The sequence below is a fragment of the Oncorhynchus clarkii genome, chromosome 3, assembly GCF_045791955.1.
Source record: "Oncorhynchus clarkii lewisi isolate Uvic-CL-2024 chromosome 3, UVic_Ocla_1.0, whole genome shotgun sequence".
NCBI classification, from domain to species: Eukaryota; Metazoa; Chordata; class Actinopteri; order Salmoniformes; family Salmonidae; genus Oncorhynchus; species Oncorhynchus clarkii.
In genome coordinates this window covers 87,527,177-87,550,881 of record NC_092149.1, presented here as the reverse complement: position 1 = coordinate 87,550,881, position 23,705 = coordinate 87,527,177, and the positions used below count along the sequence as shown (strand labels likewise).

The window sequence follows — 23,705 nt, the reverse complement described above, 5'->3', positions numbered from 1 at the left end:
CAGTGCAGATAGAGTCAGTGCATATATAGTCAGTGCAGATTAGTCAGATAGAGTCAGTGCAGATGGGGTCAGTGTAGATGGGGTCAGTGTAGATGGGGTCAGTGCAGATAGAGTCAGGGCAGATAGAGTCAGTGCAGATAGAGTCAGTGCAGATGGGGTCAGTGTAGATGGGGTCAGGGCAGATAGAGTCAGGGCAGATAGAGTCAGTGCAGATAGAGTCAGTGCAGATGGGGTCAGTGTAGATGGGGTCAGGGCAGATAGAGTCAGGGCAGGCAGAGTCAGGGCAGATAGAGTCAGTGCAGATAGAGTCAGTGCAGATAGAGTCAGGGCAGATAGAGTCAGTGTAGATGGTGTCAGTGTAGATGGGGTCAGTGCAGATAGAGTCAGTGCAGATAGAGTCAGTGTAGATATTCTAGGTAACCATTCATTAACTATTCAGCAGTCTTATGGCTTGAGGGTAGAAAATGTTGTCTCGGTGCATGCTGGTCCGAGAGCTTCGACACAGTTTTCCTGACGGTAGCAGAGTGAACAGGCTTGGTTGGCTGGAGTACTTTGGCAATTTTATGGGCCTTCCTCTGACAATACCTGATGTAGAGGGTCTGGATGGCACTGGGCTGTTCGCATCTCCTTCTGTAAACACTTTGCGGTCGAGGTTTATTCACCACACCAAGGGGTGATGCAGGCAGCCGAGACGCTCTCGACGGTGCAGCTATAGAACTCTTTGAGGATCCAAGGGTCCTTGGTAAATCTTTTCAGACTCCTGAGGGGGGTTGAGGCGCTGTTGTGTGCACTTCACAGCGAGTGTGTGTGGAACTTGAACCTCTCGACCCTCTCCACTGCAGCCCGGTTGATGTGGATGGTGGGTGTGCTTCCCCCCCCCCCCTTGGTCTTACTGACGTTGAGGGAGAGGCCGTTGTCATGGCATCACACTGCCAAGTCTCTGACCTCCTCCCTGTAGGATCATCGGCGTCGGTGATCAGGCCTACTTTGCGAGTTGCGCGTTTCCATGCAGTCGTGGGTTTAAAGGGAGTACAAGAGGGGAATAAGCACACACCCTGGAGTTACCTACCCTACCCTCAACACCTGGGGCCGACCCGGCAGGACGTCCAGGATCCAGTCGCAGAGGGAGGTGTCCAGTCTAGGGCTGACGCCATTTAGTCGATTGGTCGATTGTTTGGTTGATAGGCTGTCGACCAAGATGTTTTTAGTCGAGCAGGGGCAAAAATGTCAAAATAATATATGGCACAAGACACCTGTCTGATTCACGCCTGTCTTATTCACGCCTGTCTGATTCACGCCTGTCTGATTCACGCCTGTCTGATTCAGGCCTGTCTGATTCACGCCTGTCTGATTCAGGCCTGTCTGATTCACGCCTGTCTGATTCACGCCTGTCTGATTCACGCCTGTCTGATTCAGGCCTGTCTGATTCACGCCTGTCTGATTCACGCCTGTCTGATTCAGGCCGGTCTGATTCACGCCTGTCTGATTCACGCCTGTCTGATTCAGGCCTGTCTGATTCATGCCCGTCTGATTCACGCCTGTCTGATTCACGCCTGTCTGATTCTCGCCTGTCTCAGTGGACTAAACCATTATTGAGGCCTATCTCAGTGTTGTATTCCTGAGAGACTCAGTGTTGTTATCCTGAGAGGGAGACTCAGTGTTGTTTTCTGAGAGAGAGACTCAGAGTTGTATTCCTGAGAGACTCAGTGTTGTATTCCTGAGAGAGACTCAGAGTTGTATTACTGAGAGACTCAGTGTTGTATTCCTGAGAGAGAGACTCAGTATTGTTTTCTGAGAGAGACTCAGTGTTGTATTCCTGAGAGAGACTCAGTATTGTTTTCTGAGAGAGACTCAGTGTTGTATTCCTGAGAGAGACTCAGTGTTGTATTCCTGAGAGAGACTCAGTGTTGTATTCCTGAGAGAGACTCAGTGTTGTATTCCTGAGAGAGACTCAGTATTGTTTCCTGAGAGAGACTCAGTGTTGTATTCCTGAGAGAGACTCAGTGTTGTATTCCTGAGAGACTAGTCAGACGGAGAAACAATAGGTGAGGAGAGAAAGCTGCTTTGGTTTGGCCTCGCTCCCTTCTGTCACTCCTCTCCTCCCACCACCAGCCTCAGGCTTCAAAGACTTGGTGACACCAGAAGGACCATGGAACAAGTGACAGACTCTCTCTAATTGTATTGATACACAGCAGAGGAAACAATAAAAGGATGAGAGGAGAGTACAGAGAGAGAGAGAGAGAGAGAGAGACTGAGGAGGAGAGCAGAGGGATTGTGTTTCCCACGGCCCCATCGGGCCTGCAGCCTTCAGTCAGAGCACCACACTACAGTATCCTCTCTGTCTGTCTCTGCATCGGGCCTGCAGCCTTCAGTCAGAGCACCACACTACAGTATCCTCTCTGTCTGTCTCTGCATCGGGCCTGCAGCCTTCAGTCAGAGCACCACACTACAGTATCCTGTCTGTCTGTCTCTGCATCGGGCCTGCAGCCTTCAGTCAGAGCACCACACTACAGTATCCTCACTGTCTGTCTCTGCATCGGGCCTGCAGCCTTCAGTCAGAGCACCACACTACAGTATCCTGTCTGTCTGTCTCTGCATCGGGCCTGCAGCCTTCAGTCAGAGCACCACACTACAGTATCCTCTCTGTCTGTCTCTGCATCGGGCCTGCAGCCTTCAGTCAGAGCACCACACTACAGTATCCTCTCTGTCTGTCTCTGCATCGGGCCTGCAGCCTTCAGTCAGAGCACCACACTACAGTATCCTGTCTGTCTGTCTCTGCATCGGGCCTGCAGCCTTCAGTCAGAGCACCACACTACAGTATCCTCTCTGTCTGTCTCTGCATCGGGCCTGCAGCCTTCAGTCAGAGCACCACACTACAGTATCCTCTCTGTCTGTCTCTGCATCGGGCCTGCAGCCTTCAGTCAGAGCACCACACTACAGTATCCTCTCTGTCTGTCTCTGCATCGGGCCTGCAGCCTTCAGTCAGAGCACCACACTACAGTATCCTGTCTGTCTGTCTCCGCTAGGCCACGACACCACGCTACAGTATCCTCTCTGTCTGTCTCTGCATCGGGCCTGCAGCCTTCAGTCAGAGCACCACGCTACAGTATCCTGTCTGTCTGTCTCTGCATCGGGCCTGCAGCCTTCAGTCAGAGCACCACACTACAGTATCCTCTCTGTCTGTCTCTGCATCGGGCCTGCAGCCTTCAGTCAGAGCACCACACTACAGTATCCTCTCTGTCTGTCTCCGCTAGGCCACGACACCACGCTACAGTATCCTCTCTGTCTGTCTCCGCCAGGCCACGACACCACACTACAGTATCCTTTCTGTCTGTCTCCGCTAGGCCACGACACCACGCTACAGTATCCTCTCTGTCTGTCTCCGCTAGGCCACGACACCACGCTACAGTATCCTGTCTGTCTGTCTCCGCTAGGCCACGACACCACACTACAGTATCCTCTCTGTCTGTCTCCGCTAGGCCACGACACCACACTACAGTATCCTGTCTGTCTGTCTCCGCCAGGCCACGACACCACACTACAGTATCCTGTCTGTCTGTCTCTGCCAGGCCACGACACCACACTACAGTATCCTGTCTGTCTGTCTCTGCCAGGCCACGACACCACATTAACAGTATCCTGTCTGTCTGTCTCTGCCAGGCCACGACACCACACTACAGTATCCTGTCTGTCTGTCTCTGCTAGGCCACGACACCACACTACAGTATCCTGTATGTCTGTCTCTACTAGGCCACGACACCACACTACAGTATCCTGTCTGTCTGTCTCTGCTAGGCCACGACACCACACTACAGTATCCTGTCTGTCTGTCTCTGCTAGGCCACGACATCACACTACAGTATCCTGTCTGTCTGTCTCTGCTAGGCCACGACACCACACTACAGTATCCTGTCTGTCTGTCTCCGCCAGGCCACGACACCACACTACAGTATCCTGTCTGTCTGTCTCTGCTAGGCCACGACACCACACTACAGTATCCTGTCTGTCTGTCTCCGCCAGGCCACGACACCACACTACAGTATCCTCTCTGTCTGTCTCCGCTAGGCCACGACACCACACTACAGTATCCTCTCTGTCTGTCTCTGCTAGGCCACGACACCACACTACAGTATCCTGTCTGTCTGTCTCCGCTAGGCCACGACACCACGCTACAGTATCCTCTCTGTCTGTCTCTGCATCGGGCCTGCAGCCTTCAGTCAGAGCACCACACTACAGTATCCTCTCTGTCTGTCTCCGCCAGGCCACGACACCACACTACAGTATCCTGTCTGTCTGTCTCCGCTAGGCCACGACACCACGCTACAGTATCCTGTCTGTCTGTCTCCGCTAGGCCACGACACCACACTACAGTATCCTGTCTGTCTGTCTCCGCTAGGCCACGACACCACACTACAGTATCCTCTCTGTCTGTCTCCGCCAGGCCACGACACCACGCTACAGTATCCTCTCTGTCTGTCTCTGCATCGGGCCTGCAGCCTTCAGTCAGAGCACCACACTACAGTATCCTCTCTGTCTGTCTCCGCCAGGCCACGACACCACACTACAGTATCCTGTCTGTCTGTCTCCGCTAGGCCACGACATCACGCTACAGTATCCTCCTCCGGGCCTCAGGGGCACGCCGATGTCCCCAGGCTTAACTTACTGCTAGTAATGCTGCTTTTCCACTGTAAAACAAGTGTTGCACTAGTCTATAGACTCCTATGTTATACTAGGGATGTTGGGGTAACAGGGAGCCTAGTGGTTAGAGTGTAGAGGTGGCAGCGTAGCCTAGTGGTTAGAGACAGGTGACCTAGTGGTTTGAGACAGGTGACCTAGTGGTTAGAGTGTAGAGGTGGCAGCGTAGCCTAGTGGTTAGAGACAGGTGACCTAGTGGTTAGAGACAGGTGACCTAGTGGTTAGAGTGTAGAGGTGGCAGCGTAGCCTAGTGGTTAGAGACAGGTGACCTAGTGGTTAGAGACAGGTGACCTAGTGGTTAGAGTGTAGAGGTGGCAGCATAGCCTAGTGGTTAGAGACAGGTGACCTAGTGGTTAGAGTGTAGAGGTGGCAGCATAGCCTAGTGGTTAGAGACAGGTGACCTAGTGGTTAGAGTGTAGAGGTGGCAGCGTAGCCTAGTGGTTAGAGACAGGTGACCTAGTGGTTAGAGTGTAGAGGTGGCAGCGTAGCCTAGTGGTTAGAGACAGGTGACCTAGTGGTTAGAGTGTAGAGGTGGCAGCGTAGCCTAGTGGTTAGAGACAGGTGACCTAGTGGTTAGAGTGTAGAGGTGGCAGCGTAGCCTAGTGGTTAGAGACAGGTGACCTAGTGGTTAGAGACAGGTGACCTAGTGGTTAGAGACAGGTGACCTAGTGGTTAGAGACATGTGACCTAGTGGTTAGAGACAGGTGACCTAGTGGTTAGAGTGTAGAGGTGGCAGCGTAGCCTAGTGGTTAGAGACAGGTGACCTAGTGGTTAGAGACAGGTGACCTAGTGGTTAGAGACAGGTGACCTAGTGGTTAGAGTGTAGAGGTGGCAGTGTAGCCTAGTGGTTAGAGACATGTGACCTAGTGGTTAGAGACATGTGACCTAGTGGTTAGAGACAGGTGACCTAGTGGTTAGAGACAGGTGACCTAGTAGTTAGAGTGTAGAGGTGGCAGCGTAGCCTAGTGGTTAGAGAAAGGTGACCTAGTGGTTAGAGACAGGTGACCTAGTGGTGAGAGACAGGTGACCTAGTGGTTAGAGACAGGTAACCTAGTGGTTAGAGACAGGTGAACTAGTGGTTAGAGACAGGTGACCTAGTGGTTAGAGACAGGTGACCTAGTGGTTAGAGACAGGTGACCTAGTGGTTAGAGTGTAGAGGTGGCAGCGTAGCCTAGTGGTTAGAGACAGTTAACCAAGTGGTTAGAGACAGGTGACCTAGTGGTTAGAGTGTAGAGGTGGCAGCGTAGCCTAGTGGTTAGAGACAGGTGACCTAGTGGTTAGAGACAGGTGACCTAGTGGTTAGAGACAGGTGACCTAGTGGTTAGAGACAGGTGACCTAGTGGTTAGAGACAGGTGACCTAGTGGTTAGAGTGTAGAGGTGGCAGCGTAGCCTAGTGGTTAGAGACAGGTGACCTAGTGGTTAGAGACAGGTGACCTAGTGGTTAGAGCGTTGGACTAGTAACTAATAAACATATCCAGGTGTTAGAATGGCCAAGTCAAAGTCCAGACCTGAATCCAATCGAGAATCTGTGGAAAGAACTGAAAACTGCTGTTCACAAATGCTCTCCATCCAACCTCACTGAGCTCGAGCTGTTTTGCAAGGAGGAATGGGAAAAAATGTCAGTCTCTCGATGTGCAAAACTGATAGAGACATACCCCAAGCGACTTACAGCTGTAATCGCAGCAAAAGGTGGCGCTACAAAGTATTAACTTAAGGGGGCTGAATAATTTTGCACGCCCAATTTTTCAGTTTTTGATTTGTTAAAAAAGTTTGAAATATCCAATAAATGTCGTTCCACTTCATAATTGTGTCCCACTTGTTGTTGATTCTTCACAAAAAAATACAGTTTTATATCTTTATGTTTGAAGCCTGAAATGTGGCAAAAGGTCGCAAAGTTCAAGGGGGCCGAATACTTTCGCAAGGCACTGTACCTGGACACATTGCTGAACGTAGACCGAATAATGCAGACACACTGCCAGACATATCATATACATGAGCTTTGAACACCTGTAAACAACAATATGTGCTAGCTAGGTAAACACCAATGTGTTCTGTGCTAGCTAGGTAAACACCAATGTGTTCTGTGCTAGCTAGGTAAACACCAACGTGTTCTGTGCTAGCTAGGTAAACACCAACGTGTTCTGTGCTAGCTAGGTAAACACCAACGTGTTCTGTGCTAGCTAGGTAAACACCAACGTGTTCTGTGCTAGCTAGGTAAACACCAACGTGTTCTGTGCTAGCTAGGTACACACCAACGTGTTCTGTGCTAGCTAGGTAAACACCAACGTGTTCTGTGACCTAAGAACTGTCTTGGGTACTGACAAACCTCCGGGCAAGTGTTCTAAGGGGCCCAGAAGTGTTTTAAAGGGCCCAGTAGTGTTTTTGGGGTGAACTTCCCCTTTAAGGCAAAGATTCCTGGATACTTTCCACGACCTCCCACAGCGAGCTATCCCAGCCTAGCCAGGGTCCTCTCTCTAGGGCTCTGGGGTAAGGGTCCTCCAGGCTCTCTGACCTGGGACAGATTTAATTATCAGGACCCCCAATGGTGAACAGATTATACCAGGGCTACTCAACTGGCTGTGTGTTGGAGATGAGTGGAGAGAGAGGGGGATGAGATTAGATCTGGGAATTAAAGCATTTTCCTCCAGGCTGGTTCTGAGGGTGTGGGGATAGAGAATGACCTAGGAGGTCGATATGACAATGTTGATGACAACATTTCCCAGAGACATACATGAATGCATCAATTTTAAAATCAAACAAATAAATGTGACTTTGTTATTAAGAATCTAAAACTACATCATTTAATGATTTTATTTGAATGGTAAATATCTTGACGAACTGGGTACATAAGGAGGTGAAAACATATTCAAATCAGATGTTATTGGTCACATGGTCAGCAGATGTTATTGGTCACATGGTTAGCAGATGTTAATGGTCACATGGTTAGCAGATGTTAATGGTCACGTGGTTAGCAGATGTTATTGGTCACATGGTTAGCAGATGTTATTGGTCACATGGTTAGCAGATGTTATTGGTCACATGGTTAGCAGATGTTATTGGTCACATGGTTAGCAGATGTTAATGGTCACGTGGTTAGCAGATGTTATTGGTCACATGGTTAGCAGATGTTATTGGTCACATGGTTAGCAGATGTTATTGGTCACATGGTCAGCAGATATTATTGGTCACACGGTTAGCAGATGTTATTGGTCACATGGTTAGCAGATGTTATTGGTCACATGGTCAGCAGATATTATTGGTCACATGGTTAGCAGATGTTATTGGTCACATGGTTAGCAGATGTTATTGGTCACATGGTCAGCAGATATTATTGGTCACATGGTCAGCAGAGGTTAATGCGAGTGTAACAAAATGCTTGAGCTTCTAGTTCCCGACAGTGCAGTAATAACTAACAATTCCCCCAAAACGACCTAATACACACAAATCTAAAGGGATGGAATAGGAATATGTACATATAAACAGTTGAAGTCGGAAGTTTACATACACCTTAGCCAAATACTCAGTTTTTCACAATTCCTGACATTTAATTCTAGTAAAATTTATCTGTCTTAGGTCAGTTAGGATCACCACTTTATTTTAAGAATGTGAAAATGTCAGAATAACAGTAGAGAGAATTATTTATTTCAGCTTTTATTTAATGAATCATATTCCTAGCGAGTCAGAAGTTTACATACACTCAATTAGTATCTGGTAGCATTGCCTGTAAATTGTTTAACTTTAACATTTCGGGTAGCCTCCCACAAGCTTCCAACAATAAGTTGGGTGAATTTTGTCCCATTCCTCCTGACAGAGCTGGTGTAACTGAGTCAGGTTTGTGGGCCTCCTTGCTCGCACACACTTTTCCAGTTCTGCCCACACATTTTCGATAGTATTGAGGTCAGGGCTTTGTGATGGTCACTCCAATACCTTGACTTTGTTGTCCTTAAGCCATTTTGTCACAAATTTGGCTTGGGGTCATTGTCCATTTGGAAGACCCATTTGCGACCAAGCTTCCTGACTGATGTCTTGAGATGTTGCTTCAATATATCCACATAATTTTCCTTCCTCATGATGCCATCTATTTTGTGAAGTGCACCAGTACCTCCTGCAGCAAAGCACCCCCACAACATGACGCTGCCACCCCCGTGCTTCACGGTTGGGATGGTGTTCTTCGGCTTGCAAGCCTCCCCCTTTTTCCTCCAAACATAACGATGGTCATTATGCCCAAACAGTTTTATTTTTGTTTCATCAGACCAGAGGACATTTCTCCAAAAAGTACGGCCTTTGTCAAGCAAAGAGGCACTGAGTTTGAGGGTAGGCCTTGAAATACATCCACAGGTAGACCTCCAATTGACTCAAATGATGTCAATTAGCCTAACAGAAGCTTCTAAAGCCATTACATAATTTTCTGGAATTTTCCAAGCTGTTTAAAGGCACAGTCAACTTAGTGTATGTAAACTTCTGACCCACTGGAATTGTGATACAGTGAATTATAAGTTAAATAATCTGTCTATAAACAATTGTTGGAAAAATGACTTGGGTCAAAATAAATATAAATAAGCATAAATATGGGTTGTATTTACAATGGTGTTTGTTCTTCACTGGTTGACCTTTTCTGGTGGCAACAGGTCACAAATATTGCTGCTGTGATGGCACACTGTGGAATTTCCCCCAGTAGATATGGGAGTTTTTCAAAATTGGGTTTGTTTTTTCAAATTCTTTGTGGATCTGTGATCTGAGGGAAATATGTGTCTCTAATATGGTCATACATTGGACAGGAGGTTAGGAAGTGCAGCTCAGTGTCCACCTCATTTTGTGGGCAGTGTGCACATAGATCTTGGTCCCCATGTGCAGTAGAAAACCGTAGTCTGGCTTTTTTATGGCGGTTTTGGAGCAGTGGCTTCTTCCTTGCAGAGCGGCCTTTCAGGTCATGTCGATATAGGACTCGTTTTACTGTGGATATATACAATTTGTACCTGTTTCCTCCAGCAACTTCACAAGGTCCTTTGCTGTTGTTCTGGGATTGATTTGCACTTTTCGCACCAAAGTACATTAATCTCTAGGAGAGAGAATGTGTCTCCTTCCTGAGCGGTATGACGGCTGCGTGGTCCCATGGTATTTATACTTGTGTACTATTGTTTGTACAGGTGAATGTGGTACCTTCAGGAATGTTGAAGGTCTTGGTTGATTTCTTTAGATTTTCCCATGATGTCAAGCAAAGAGGCATTGAGTTTGAAGGTAGGCCTTGAAATACATCCACAGGTACACTTCCAATTGACTCAAATGATGTCAATTAGCCTGTCAGAAGCTTCTAAAGCCATGATATGATTTTCTGGAATTTTCCAAGCTGTTTAAAGGCACAGTCAACTTAGTGTATGTAAACTTCTGACCTACTGGAATTGTGATACAGTGATACAATTATAAGTGAAATAATCTGTCTGTAAACAATTGTTGGAAAAATAACTTGTGTCATCCACAAAGTAGATGTCCTAACCGACTTGCCAAAACTATAGTTTGTTAACAAGAGATTTGTGGAGTGATTGAAAAAAGGGTTTTAATGACTCCAACCTAAGTGTACGTAAACCTCCGACTTCAACTGTATATAAACTCAGAAAAAAAAAATGTCCCTTTTTCAGGACCCTGTCTTTCAAAGGTAATTCGTAAAAATCCAAATAACTTCACAGATCTTCATTGTAAAGGGTTTAAACACTGTTTTCCATGCTTGTTCAATGAACCATAAACAATGAATGAACATGCACGGGACGGACAGCTGATCGTCCTCGCAGTGGCAGACCACGTGTAACTACACCTACACAGGATCGGTACATCTGAACATCACACCTGCAAGACAGGTACAGGATGGCAACAACAACTGCCCGAGTTACACAAGGAATGCACTATCCCTCCATCAGTGCTCAGACTGTCCACAATAGGCTGAGAGAGGCTGGACTGAGGGTTTGTAGGCCTGTTGTAAGGCAGGTCCTCACCAGACATCACCGGCAACAACGTCGCCTATGGGCACAAACCCACCGTCGCTGGACCAGACAGGACTGGCAAAAAGTGGTCTTCACTGACAAGTCTCGGTTTTGTCTCACCAGGGGTGATGGTCGATTCGCGTATATTGTTGATGGAATGAGCGTTACACCGAGGCCTGTGCTCTGGAGCGGGATGGATTTGGAGGGTCCGTCATGGTCTGGGACGGTGTGTCACAGCATCATCGGACTGAGCTTGTTGTCATTGCAGGCAATCTCAACGCTGTGCGTTACAGGGAAGACATCCTCCTCCCTCATGAGGTACCCTTCCTACAGCCTCATCCTGACATGACCCTCCTGCATGACAATGCCACCAGCCATACTGCTCTTTCTGTGAGTGATTTTCTGCAAGACAGGAATGTCAGTGTTCTGCCATGGCCAGTGAAGAGCCCGGATCTCAATCCCATTGAGCACGTCTGGGACCTGTTGGATCAGAGGGTGAGGGCTAGGGCCATTCCACCCAGAAATGTCCAGAAACTTGCAGGTGCCTTGGTGGAAGAGTGGGGTAACATCTCACAGCAAGAACTATCAAATCTGGTGCAGTCCATGAGGACGAGATGCACTGCAGTACTTAATGCAGCTGGTGGCCACACCAGATACTGACTGTTCCTTTTGACCCACCCCCCCCTTTGTTCAGGGACACATTATTCCATTTCAGTTAGTCACATGTCTGAGGAACTTGTTCAGTTTGTCTCAGTTGTTGAATATTGTTATGTTCATACAAATATTTACATGTTAAATTTGCTGAAAATAAACGCAGTTAAAAGTGAGATTATAGTCTGAGTTTATATGGATGTGACTCAATAGGTGTGTCATGCCTTCCTACTGATCAACATCATTTGAATAGAAGCATCACTCCAGTCTGTATGGAAGGACATCATATAGGAAGAGTCTCCAACCATTTCTAATGAGCGAATTTACAATAAATGAAAGGTGTCACAAGCTACTCGTGTTTTTACAGCTTTTAAATGAGTTATTCTCTTCTCCTCTACCCTGCAACTCTTCCCTGGGTCGTTGGTGTACAGAGTTTTTACAACAATGGTGTTAGGCCTACTGCTGCAGTACATCATGGCAGAGTTTTCACAACAATGGCCACCCAATTGATACAAATAATCCTGATATATTTCTGTCAGGTAAGGAGGCTAGTTTGTGGTTAATTAATCATGCCCGAGACGCCGGCGTTTGGAGGATGTATTTTGGCACACCGGCTTCTAGGGCATCATCACTTTTATACAATGGGTAACCAACATATTCAAATAATGATTGACATATTTTCAATAAAAACATAATTTGTATTCATTTACATACTGTCTGGCAACGTTCCCTTGCTTGCATTTGTTTAAGCTGTTTTCTAGTGACATTTATTTGGATACGTCCATAACAATGAGCTAACGAGGTATGATGTCACCTGGCAACGAGGTATGATGTCACCTGGCAACGAGGTATGATGTCACCTGGCAACGAGGTATGATGTCGCCTGGCAACGAGGTGAGATGTCACCTGGCAACGAGGTATGATGTCACCTGACAACGAGGTATGATGTCACCTGGCAACGAGGTATGATGTCACCTGGCAACGAGGTATGATGTCACCTGGCAACGAGGTATGATGTCACCTGGCAACGAGGTGAGATGTCACCTGGCAACGAGGTGAGATTTCACCTGGCAACGAGGTGAGATTTCACCTGGCATAGAAAGTGTGTTCTCTCGTCAGGACACTTGTTCAGAGGAACCAGCCAACAACACAGCTAGTACACAATCACTTCAAACTGAAGCTGGAAACACTGTAAACCAGCTGCATTTCGTTTCGTTTTACATGTTTTCTATTGACATTTCTTGGTTATAAATCAATAAAAATGACGCCGATTCATGATTTGGACTGGTTGAGAAAAGCTGCGTGCCCGTCTGTCTCGTCCATGACCGCGACACGTTCACTACTACAGGACAGCTGGAGATCGAATTTCAATATTTCAAACGTCAGAGAGACAGACGGCAAGGTTCATACAAATCTCCGCTGTTGAAAACCACTAGTCTAAAAGAAAAGGGAGATAATGTCCAGATGCTTTACGCAAGTTTATAAATTGCCTGGCTGGGCTGATGAGACAGTGGATTGCAGTCAGACGGAACAGAGTATATAGGTGTTTTTAACATCATAGATTTAGCCGGTGGTAACTTGTAGAATAGACACCAGCTGGAATGCACTTTTTAAACCAATCAGCATCCAGGATTAGACAGACCCGTTGTATAGTTAAGCATTAAGGCACGTGAAGCAGTGCTGTGTAATTCAGTCACAGGTAAATGCTGTCGCTCGGCCTGACGCGATAGTGGAGGTCCAGTCGACACATTTACCTGTGACTGAATTCATTACACAGCACCGCTTCACTGTGCCTTAATGCTTTTTATAAAACTGTTACCAGCATATTCAAATAACAATTAATTACATATTTTTCATTCAAACTATATTTGGAAGGTCAATTTTTGATTTAGAATTTTAGGACCCCTAAAAAATATTGATGTTTTACTACTATAGCCCATAGAAACACGTTGAACAACACATTCATAAACAGCAAAAAAGGGATTATTTATTTTTGTTGGCACAAAACTACCTCCATACTTCCATGCATTTATATGGGTTGCCTTCAGATGAAGGTTTAATATCTATATATTTATATATATATCCATCCTACCATTAGTTTATATGGGTTACATTCAGATGAAGGTTTAATATCTATATATTTATATATATATCTCCATCCTACCATTAGTTTATATGGGTTACATTCAGACGAGTCCCGTGATACTTGTAGGGGGGTCGTAGAGCAAAACGGAGAACAGCATCGTGGTTCGTGAGAGTTTCTATAGATTCAGCATATTCGTTTGTTAGGCCGTTAGGATGCTACAGATGTTTTGGTGAGAAGACCGATTATCGGGACGTCTCCTGGGCTTACCTTAACAACACTGTCCACAGGGACTATAGAAGAATACATGCATCGTAAAAGGAGAAAATAGCATGATACAGACTCTATACATATTCCATTCCTTGAATCAGTGAATGGAGGTTTATGCTAGAAAAAGATTGCTATAAGTCTATGGATCCCAAGGCTCTGAGTAGGCCTAGCCTCCATGAAGACATCTCTATAGACCATGGACCACACTAGGCTCTGAGTAGGCCTAGCCTCCATGAAGACATCTCTATAGACCATGGACCACACTAGGCTCTGAGTAGGCCTAGCCTCCATGAAGACATCTCTATAGACCATGGACCACACTAGGCTCTGAGTAGGCCTAGCCTCCATGAAGACATCTCTATAGACCATGGACCACACTAGGCTCTGAGTAGGCCTAGCCTCCATGAAGACATCTCTATAGACCATGGACCACACTAGGCTCTGAGTAGGCCTAGCCTCCATGAAGACATCTCTATAGACCATGGACCACACTAGGCTCTGAGTAGGCCTAGCCTCCATGAAGACATCTCTATAGACCATGGACCACACTAGGCTCTGAGTAGGCCTAGCCTCCATGAAGACATCTCTATAGACCATGGACCACACTAGGCTCTGAGTAGGCCTAGCCTCCATGAAGACATCTCTATAGACCATGGACCACACTAGGCTCTGAGTAGGCCTAGCCTCCATGAAGACATCTCTATAGACCATGGACCACACTAGGCTCTGAGTAGGCCTAGCCTCCATGAAGACATCTCTATAGACCATGGACCACACTAGGCTCTGAGTAGGCCTAGCCTCCATGAAGACATCTCTATAGACCATGGACCACACTAGGCTCTGAGTAGGCCTAGCCTCCATGAAGACATCTCTATAGACCATGGACCACACTAGGCTCTGAGTAGGCCTAGCCTCCATGAAGACATCTCTATAGACCATGGACCACACTAGGCTCTGAGTAGGCCTAGCCTCCATGAAGACATCTCTATAGACCATGGACCACACTAGGCTCTGAGTAGGCCTAGCCTCCATGAAGACATCTCTATAGACCATGGACCACACTAGGCTCTGAGTAGGCCTAGCCTCCATGAAGACATCTCTATAGACCATGGACCACACTAGGCTCTGAGTAGGCCTAGCCTCCATGAAGACATCTCTATAGACCATGGACCACACTAGGCTCTGAGTAGGCCTAGCCTCCATGAAGACATCTCTATAGACCATGGACCACACTAGGCTCTGAGTAGGCCTAGCCTCCATGAAGACATCTCTATAGACAATGGACCACACTAGGCTCTGAGTAGGCCTAGCCTCCATGAAGACATCTCTATAGACCATGGACCACACTAGGCTCTGAGTAGGCCTAGCCTCCATGAAGACATCTCTATAGACCATGGACCACACTAGGCTCTGAGTAGGCCTAGCCTCCATGAAGACATCTCTATAGACCATGGACCACACTAGGCTCTGAGTAGGCCTAGCCAAACATGAAGACATCTCTATAGACCATGGACCACACTAGGCTCTGAGTAGGCCTAGCCTCCATGAAGACATCTCTATAGACCATGGACCACACTAGGCTCTGAGTAGGCCTAGCCTCCATGAAGACATCTCTATAGACCATGGACCACACTAGGCTCTGAGTAGGCCTAGCCTCCATGAAGACATCTCTATAGACCATGGACCACACTAGGCTCTGAGTAGGCCTAGCCTCCATGAAGACATCTCTATAGACCATGGACCACACTAGGCTCTGAGTAGGCCTAGCCTCCATGAAGACATCTCTATAGACCATGGACCACACTAGGCTCTGAGTAGGCCTAGCCTCCATGAAGACATCTCTATAGACCATGGACCACACTAGGCTCTGAGTAGGCCTAGCCTCCATGAAGACATCTCTATAGACCATGGACCACACTAGGCTCTGAGTAGGCCTAGCCTCCATGAAGACATCTCTATAGACCATGGACCACACTAGGCTCTGAGTAGGCCTAGCCTCCATGAAGACATCTCTATAGACCATGGACCACACTAGGCTCTGAGTAGGCCTAGCCTCCATGAAGACATCTCTATAGACCATGGACCACACTAGGCTCTGAGTAAGCCTAGCCTCCATGAAGACATCTCTATAGACCATGGACCACACTAGGCTCTGAGTAGACCTAACCTCCATGAAGACATAAAGACATCTCCATCTCTATAGAGCCTATCACTGCAGACTGTGTCTCATCCAACAATTCACCATGGCAACTTCACCGTCTGGCCCAGCTGACAACCAGCCATCCACAGAGAAGATCAGAAAGAGAGAAACAGATACAGAAAGAGGGAGGGAGAAATACAGAGAAAGAAAGATGTCCACCACACAAAGAGGACAATGTCCTCCCGTCACCCCCTTTTCTACCTCCCTCGGGGCCCAGTCGCTGAAATGGCTACCACCCCACCCCAACCCACCCCAAACCACCACCCCAGCCAAACCCACCGAAACCCACCCCACCCCAACCCACCCCAGCCCAACCCAACCCACCCCACCACAACACACTCCAGCCCAACCCACCCCACCCCAGCCCAACCCACCCCACCCCAACCCACCCCAACCCACCCCACTCCAACCCAACCCCACCCCAGCCCCAGTCAGTCACACACCATAAAACATAATGAACATGAATGTGTAGTTCATGGGAACAATAAGAGCCAAGCAGGGAGGGTCCTACCCAACCCTCTACCGACCCGTGCCCACACATCCCAGTCTGCAATTCCCCACAACGAGTGGCAATAACCATAACATCGGCAGGGGGTGTATGGGGGAGGGGGAGGGGGGACCATCAATCTGCAACAAAGCCAGAGCCAGCCCTGAACAATGGAGCAGTAGGACGAGGAACGCACCGTTGTCCAGACCCATTTACATGTCTGTTTAGAACACTTGGAGAGACGTGGTAGAGTCCTAGACTGTACTACCCGGGTGACTGTACTACCCGGGTGACTGTACTACCAGGGTGACTGTAGTACATGGGTGACTGTACTACCCGGGTGACTGTACTACCTGGGTGACTGTACTACCTGGGTGACTGTAGTACATGGGTGACTGTACTACCCGGGTGACTGTACTACCTGGGTGACTGTACTACATGGGTGACTGTACTACCAGGGTGACTGTACTACCTGGGTGACTGTACTACCCGGGTGACTGTACTATCTGGGTGACTGTACTACCTGGGTGACTGTAGTACATGGGTGACTGTAGTATATGGGTGACTGTAGTACCTGGGTGACTGTACTACCTGGATGACTGTAGTATATGGGTGGCTGTACTACCTGGGTGACTGTACTACCTGGGTGACTGTAGTATATGGGTGACTGTACTACCTGGGTGACTGTACTACCTGGGTGACTGTAGTCCCTGGGTGACTGTACTACATGGGTGACTGTACCAGATATATAACCAACCTCTGATTGGACCAGGGCTCGTAGCACCACCAGCTGTATCGTGCCCCTCAAGTTCCCCTCCATAGACATGGATCTCCTCAGGGTCTCCATGGCTTCATGGTTCGACTTCCCCAGTAGAGACTCTCCGTTCACCGCTATCAGCTGGTCGTTGACACGCAGATGACCGTCCTACAGGAGAGAGACACAATTCATCAGTCAGTCAGTCAATCACTCAATCAGTCAGTCAGTCAGTCAGTCAATCACTCAATCAGTCAGTCAGTCAGTCAATCAGTCAGTCAATCAGTCAGTCAGTCAGTCAGTCAATCAGTCAGTCAGTCAGTCAATCAGTCAGTCAGTCAGTCAATCAGTCAGTCAGTCAATCAGTCAGTCAGTCAATCAGTCAGTCAGTCAGTCAATCAGTCAATCAGTCAGTCAGTCAGTCAGTCAGTCAGTCAGTCAATCAATGTTGGTTTCAGCCTCCCGGGTGGCGCAGTGGTTAAGGGCGCTGTACTGCAGCGCCAGCTGTGCCATCAGAGTCCCTTGGTTCGCGCCCAGGCTCTGTCATAACCGGCCGCGACCGGGAGGTCCGTGGGGCGACGCACAATTGGCCTAGCGTCGTCCGGGTTAGGGAGGGCTTGGTCGGTAGGGGTGTCCTTGTCTCATCGCGCACCAGCGACTCCTGTGGCGGGCTGGGCGCAGTGTGCGCTAACCAAGGTTGCCAGGTGCACGGTGTTTCCTCCGACACATTGGTGCGGCTGGCTTCCGGGTTGGATGCGCGCTGTGTTAAGAAGCAGTGCGGCTGGTTGGGTTGTGTATCGGAGGACGCATGACTTTCAACCTTCGTCTCTCCCGAGCCCGTACGGGAGTTGTAGCGATGAGACAAGATAGTAGCTACTACAACAATTGGATACCACGAAATTGGGGAGAAAAGGGGGTCAAAATTCAACAACAAAAAAAATGTATGTACAGTAAAACACTACAGCTTTTTAAGAAACCGGACAGCAATTCTACAGATATTTTTCTGAGAATTGAAGTGTTTTGGAGGCAAGCTGAGGTGAGCCCGAGGGGACAGGTGTTCGTTCCTCCTTGCCAGTCAGTCTCTCTGCTACACTGTGCTGGTGTGTTTAGTGACATATTCAATCGCTCCCTATCCCAATCTGCTGTCCCCACATGCTTCAAGATGGCTACCATTGTGCATTCTTGGGTACAGGAACAAAGGTAACTGAAATAAATGACTACTCACTTCCGTCATCATGAAGTGCTTTGAGAGACTAGTCAAGGACCATATCACCTCCACACTACCTGACAGCCTAGACCCACTCCAATTTGCTTACCGCCCAAATAGGTCCACAGACGATAAAATCTCAACCACACTGCACACTGACCTAACCCATCTGGACAAGAGGAATACCTATGTAAGAATGCTGTTTATTGACTACAGCTCAGCATTTAACACCATAGTACCCTCCAAACTCGTCTTCAAGCTAGAGACCCTGGGTCTCAACCCCGCCCTGTGCAACTGGGTCCTGGACTTCCTGACGGGCCGCCCCCCAGGTGGTGAGGGTAGGAAACAACATCTCCACCCCGCTAATCCTCAACACTGGGGCCCCACAAGGGTGCGTTCTGAGCCCTCACCTGTACTCCATGTTTACCCATGACTGCGTGGCCATGCACGCCTCCAACTCAAGTTCAAGTTTCAAGTTATCAAGTTTGCAGACGACACAACAGTGGTAGGCTTGATTACCAACAACGACGAGACGGCCTACAGGGAGGAGGTGAGGGTCCTCGGAGTGTGGTGTCAGAAAAATAACCTCACACTCAACGTCAACAAAACAAAGGAGATGATTGTGGACTTCAGGAAACAGCATTACTCATATCATGTGTATATACTGTATTTAATCTATTGCATCTTACCTATGCTGCTCGGCCATCGCTCATCCATATACTTATATGTACATATTCTCATTCACCCTTTTAGATTTTTGTGTATTAGGTAATTGTTGGAGAAATGTTAGATTACTTGTTAGATATTACTGCACTGTCAGAACTAGAAGCACAAGCATTTCTCTACACTCGCAATAACATCTTCTAACCATGTGACCAATAACATCTGCTAACCATGTGACCAATAACATCTGCTAACCATGTGACCAATAACATCTGCTAACCATGTGACCAATAACATCTGCTAACCATGTGACCAATAACATCTGCTAACCATGTGACCAATAACATCTGCTAACCATGTGACCAATAACATCTGCTAACCATGTGACCAATAACATCTGCTAACCATGTGACCAATAACATCTGCTAACCATGTGACCAATAACATCTGCTAACCATGTGACCAATAACATCTGCTAACCATGTGACCAATAACATCTGCTAACCATGTGACCAATAACATTGTATTTGATCTGTTTTGAATGATAGAAACCTCAGATCTCCTTCCCTTATCAGCCTGGCCACTAGCCTCTCCTCACGACACACAGTAGGGCTGACGTGGGAGACGAGAACAGCTTGGTATGACCGGAAAAATACAGCCCTGAACATATGGCCTATGTAGCTAGCTGATCTGTACATTACAACCTACGTAGCTATCTGATCTGTACATTATAACCTATGTAGCTATCTGATCTGTACATTATATCCTACGTAGCTATCTGGGCTGTACATTATAGCCTACGTAGCTATCTGATCTGTACATTATAACCTATGTAGCTATCTGATCTGTACATTATAACCTACGTAGCTATCTGGGCTGTACATTATAACCTACGTAGCTATCTGGGCTGTACATTATAACCTATGTAGCTATCTGATCTGTACATTATATCCTACGTAGCTATCTGGGCTGTACATTATAGCCTACGTAGCTATCTGATCTGTACATTATAACCTATGTAGCTATCTGGGCTGTACATTATATCCTACGTAGCTATCTGATCTGTACATTATAACCTACGTAGCTATCTGATCTGTACATTATAACCTACGTAGCTATCTGGGCTGTACATTATAGCTTACGTAGGTATCTGATCTGTACATTATAACCTACGTAGCTATCTGATCTGTACATTATAACCTACGTAGCTATCTGGGCTATACGTTATAACATATGTAGCTATCTGGGCTGTACATTATAGCTTACGTAGGTATCTGTACATTATAACATATGTACGGGATGCGTGGGATAAAGAGCAGCAGTATTTGGACAAAATCACGATCTCCCAGGAGTTAAGCCTTGATCACAACAACAGTGGCATTGCATTTTGGGAAACCGGAAGTAAATACATGTCCAATTAAACACTGCGTTTGTCCTTGTAGCGTTGCAGAGACAGCTGTAGTGCGTTCTGGGTGGTTCGCGTACATTGAATTTATCCAACAGGTGCGTCAAACTGTGGGCTGTAGACGGCTGGACAGAAATGGTAGCAGAAGGTGAATGTTGAACTTTTGTTGCACACATAACCAGGAGCTGCTAGGTAAACATTACGCGCAAATGACGCCGTCGGTGTGATCAAGACGTTACCAACGTTCACCTTTTTGGAAGGGGAGGGGGACATTCGACCGTTAACTTGTAAAAAGAGAGAGAGAGGATGGAGCTCCTGGTTTTGTGTGCAACAAAAGTTCAACATTCACCGTCTGCTGTCATTTCTGTCAATCTGATCCACGAGCATGTTCTCTTCTCTTAACATGTACGGAGCCAGAACCTAATCCAGCAGCTGACCAGATGAGCAAGACTTTAGTCCTGGGCTAACTGAGATAAGCAGCCGTCTAGATGAGCAAGACTTTAGTCCTGGGCTAACGGAGATTAGCAGCCGTCTAGATGAGCAAGACTTTAGTCCTGGGCTAACTGAGATAAGCAGCCGTCTAGATGAGCAAGACTTTAGTCCTGGGCTAACAGAGATTAGCAGCCGTCTAGATGAGCAAGACTTTAGTCCTGGGCTAACGGAGATAAGCAGCCGTCTAGATGAGCAAGACTTTAGTCCTGAGTTAACTGAGATTAGCAGCTGACCAGGTGAGCAAGACTTTAGTCCTGGGCTAACTGAGATTAGCAGCCGTCTAGATGAGCAAGACTTTAGTCCTGGGCTGAGATTAGCAGCCGTCTAGATAAGCAAGACTTCAGTCCTGGGCTAACTGAGATAAGCAGCCATCTAGATGAACAAGACTTTAGTCCTGAGTTAACTGAGATTAGCAGATGACCAGATGAGCAAGACTTTAGTCCTGAGTTAACTGAGATTAGCAGCCGTCTAGATGAGCAAGACTTTAGTCCTGAGTTAACTGAGATTAGCAGTTGACCAGATGAGCAAGACTTTAGTCCTGGGCTAACTGAGATAAGCAGGCGTCTAGATGAGCAAGACTTTAGTCCTGGGCTAACTGAGATTAGCAGTTGACCAGATGAGCAAGACTTTAGTCCTGAGTTAACTGAGATTAGCAGCCGTCTAGATGAGCAAGACTTTAGTCCTGAGTTAACTGAGATTAGCAGTTGACCAGATGAGCAAGACTTTAGTCCTGGGCTAACTGAGATAAACAGCCGTCTAGATGAGCAAGACTTTAGTCCTGGGCTAACTGAGATTAGCAGTTGACCAGATGAGCAAGACTTTAGTCCTGAGTTAACTGAGATTAGCAGCCGTCTAGATGAGCAAGACTTTAGTCCTGAGTTAACTGATATTAGCAGCCGTCTAGATGAGCAAGACTTTAGTCCTGGGCTAACTGAGATAAGCAGCCGTCTAGATGAGCAAGACTTTAGTCCTGGGCTAACTGAGATAAGCAGCCGTCTAGATGAGCAAGACTTTAGTCCTGAGTTAACTGAGATTAGCAGTTGACCAGGTGAGCAAGACTTTAGTCCTGGGCTAACTGAGATTAGCAGCCGTCTAGATGAGCAAGACTTTAGTCCTGGGCTGAGATTAGCAGCCGTCTAGATAAGCAAGACTTCAGTCCTGGGCTAACTGAGATAAGCAGCCATCTAGATGAACAAGACTTTAGTCCTGAGTTAACTGAGATTAGCAGCTGACCAGATGAGCAAGACTTTAGTCCTGAGTTAACTGAGATTAGCAGCCGTCTAGATGAGCAAGACTTTAGTCCTGAGTTAACTGAGATTAGCAGTTGACCAGATGAGCAAGACTTTAGTCCTGGGCTAACTGAGATAAGCAGGAGTCTAGATGAGCAAGACTTTAGTCCTGGGCTAACTGAGATTAGCAGTTGACCAGATGAGCAAGACTTTAGTCCTGAGTTAACTGAGATTAGCAGCCGTCTAGATGAGCAAGACTTTAGTCCTGAGTTAACTGATATTAGCAGCCGTCTAGATGAGCAAGACTTTAGTCCTGAGTTAACTGATATTAGCAGCCGTCTAGATGAGCAATACTTTAGTCCTGGGCTAACTGAGATAAGCAGTCGTCTAGATGAGCAAGACTTTAGTCCTGAGTTAACTGAGATTAGCAGCCGTCTAGATGAGCAAGACTTTAGTCCTGAGTTAACTGAGATTAGCAGCCGTCTAGATGAGCAAGACTTTAGTCCTGAGTTAACTGAGATTAGCAGTTGACCAGATGAGCAAGAATTTAGTCCTGAGTTAACTGAGATTAGCAGCCGTCTAGATGAGCAAGACTTTAGTCCTGAGTTAACTGAGATTAGCAGCTGACCAGATGAGCAAGACTTTAGTCCTGGGCTGAAATTAGCAGCCGTCTAGATGAGCAAGACTTCAGTCCTGGGCTAACTGAGATTAGCAGCCGTCTAGATGAGCAAGACTTTAGTCCTGGGCTAACTGAGATTAGCAGCCGTCTAGATGAGCAAGACTTTAGTCCTGGGCTGAGATTAGCAGCCGTCTAGATGAGCAAGACTTTAGTCCTGAGTTAACTGAGATTAGCAGCTGACCAGATGAGCAAGACTTTAGTCCTGAGTTAACTGAGATTAGCAGCTGACCAGATGAGCAAGACTTTAGTCCTGAGTTAACTGAGATTAGCAGCCGTCTAGATGAGCAAGACTTTAGTCCTGAGTTAACTGAGATTAGCAGCCGTCTAGATGAGCAAGACTTTAGTCCTGAGTTAACTGAGATTAGCAGTTGACCAGATGAGCAAGACTTTAGTCCTGGGCTAACTGAGATAAACAGCCGTCTAGATGAGCAAGACTTTAGTCCTGGGCTAACTGAGATTAACAGTTGACCAGATGAGCAAGACTTTAGTCCTGAGTTAACTGAGATTAGCAGCCGTCTAGATGAGCAAGACTTTAGTCCTGAGTTAACTGAGATTAGCAGCTGACCAGATGAGCAAGACTTAAGTCCTGAGTTAACTGAGATTAGCAGCTGACCAGATGAGCAAGACTTTAGTCCTGGGCTGAGATTAGCAGCCGTCTAGATGAGCAAGACTTCAGTCCTGGGCTAACTGAGATTAGCAGCCGTCTAGATGAGCAAGACTTTAGTCCTGGGCTAACTGAGATTAGCAGCCGTCTAGATGAGCAAGACTTTAGTCCTGGGCTGAGATTAGCAGCCGTCTAGATGAGCAAGACTTTAGTCCTGAGTTAACTGAGATTAGCAGTTGACCAGATGAGCAAGACTTTAGTCCTGAGTTAACTGAGATTAGCAGCTGACCAGATGAGCAAGACTTTAGTC

The 23,705-nt window shown here is 47.1% G+C and overlaps 1 protein-coding gene across 1 annotated transcript in view; it reads right to left on the bottom strand.

The window, feature by feature from the left end:
* LOC139386317 (partitioning defective 3 homolog B-like) overlaps nt 1-23,705 on the bottom strand; it is a 193,207-nt gene that overhangs the window by 4,041 nt on the left and 165,461 nt on the right. Inside the window, exon 12 of the mRNA XM_071131843.1 lies at nt 17,120-17,287. Coding sequence (XP_070987944.1) covers nt 17,120-17,287 — 168 coding nt within the window. The remainder of the gene's footprint in view (nt 1-17,119; nt 17,288-23,705) is intronic.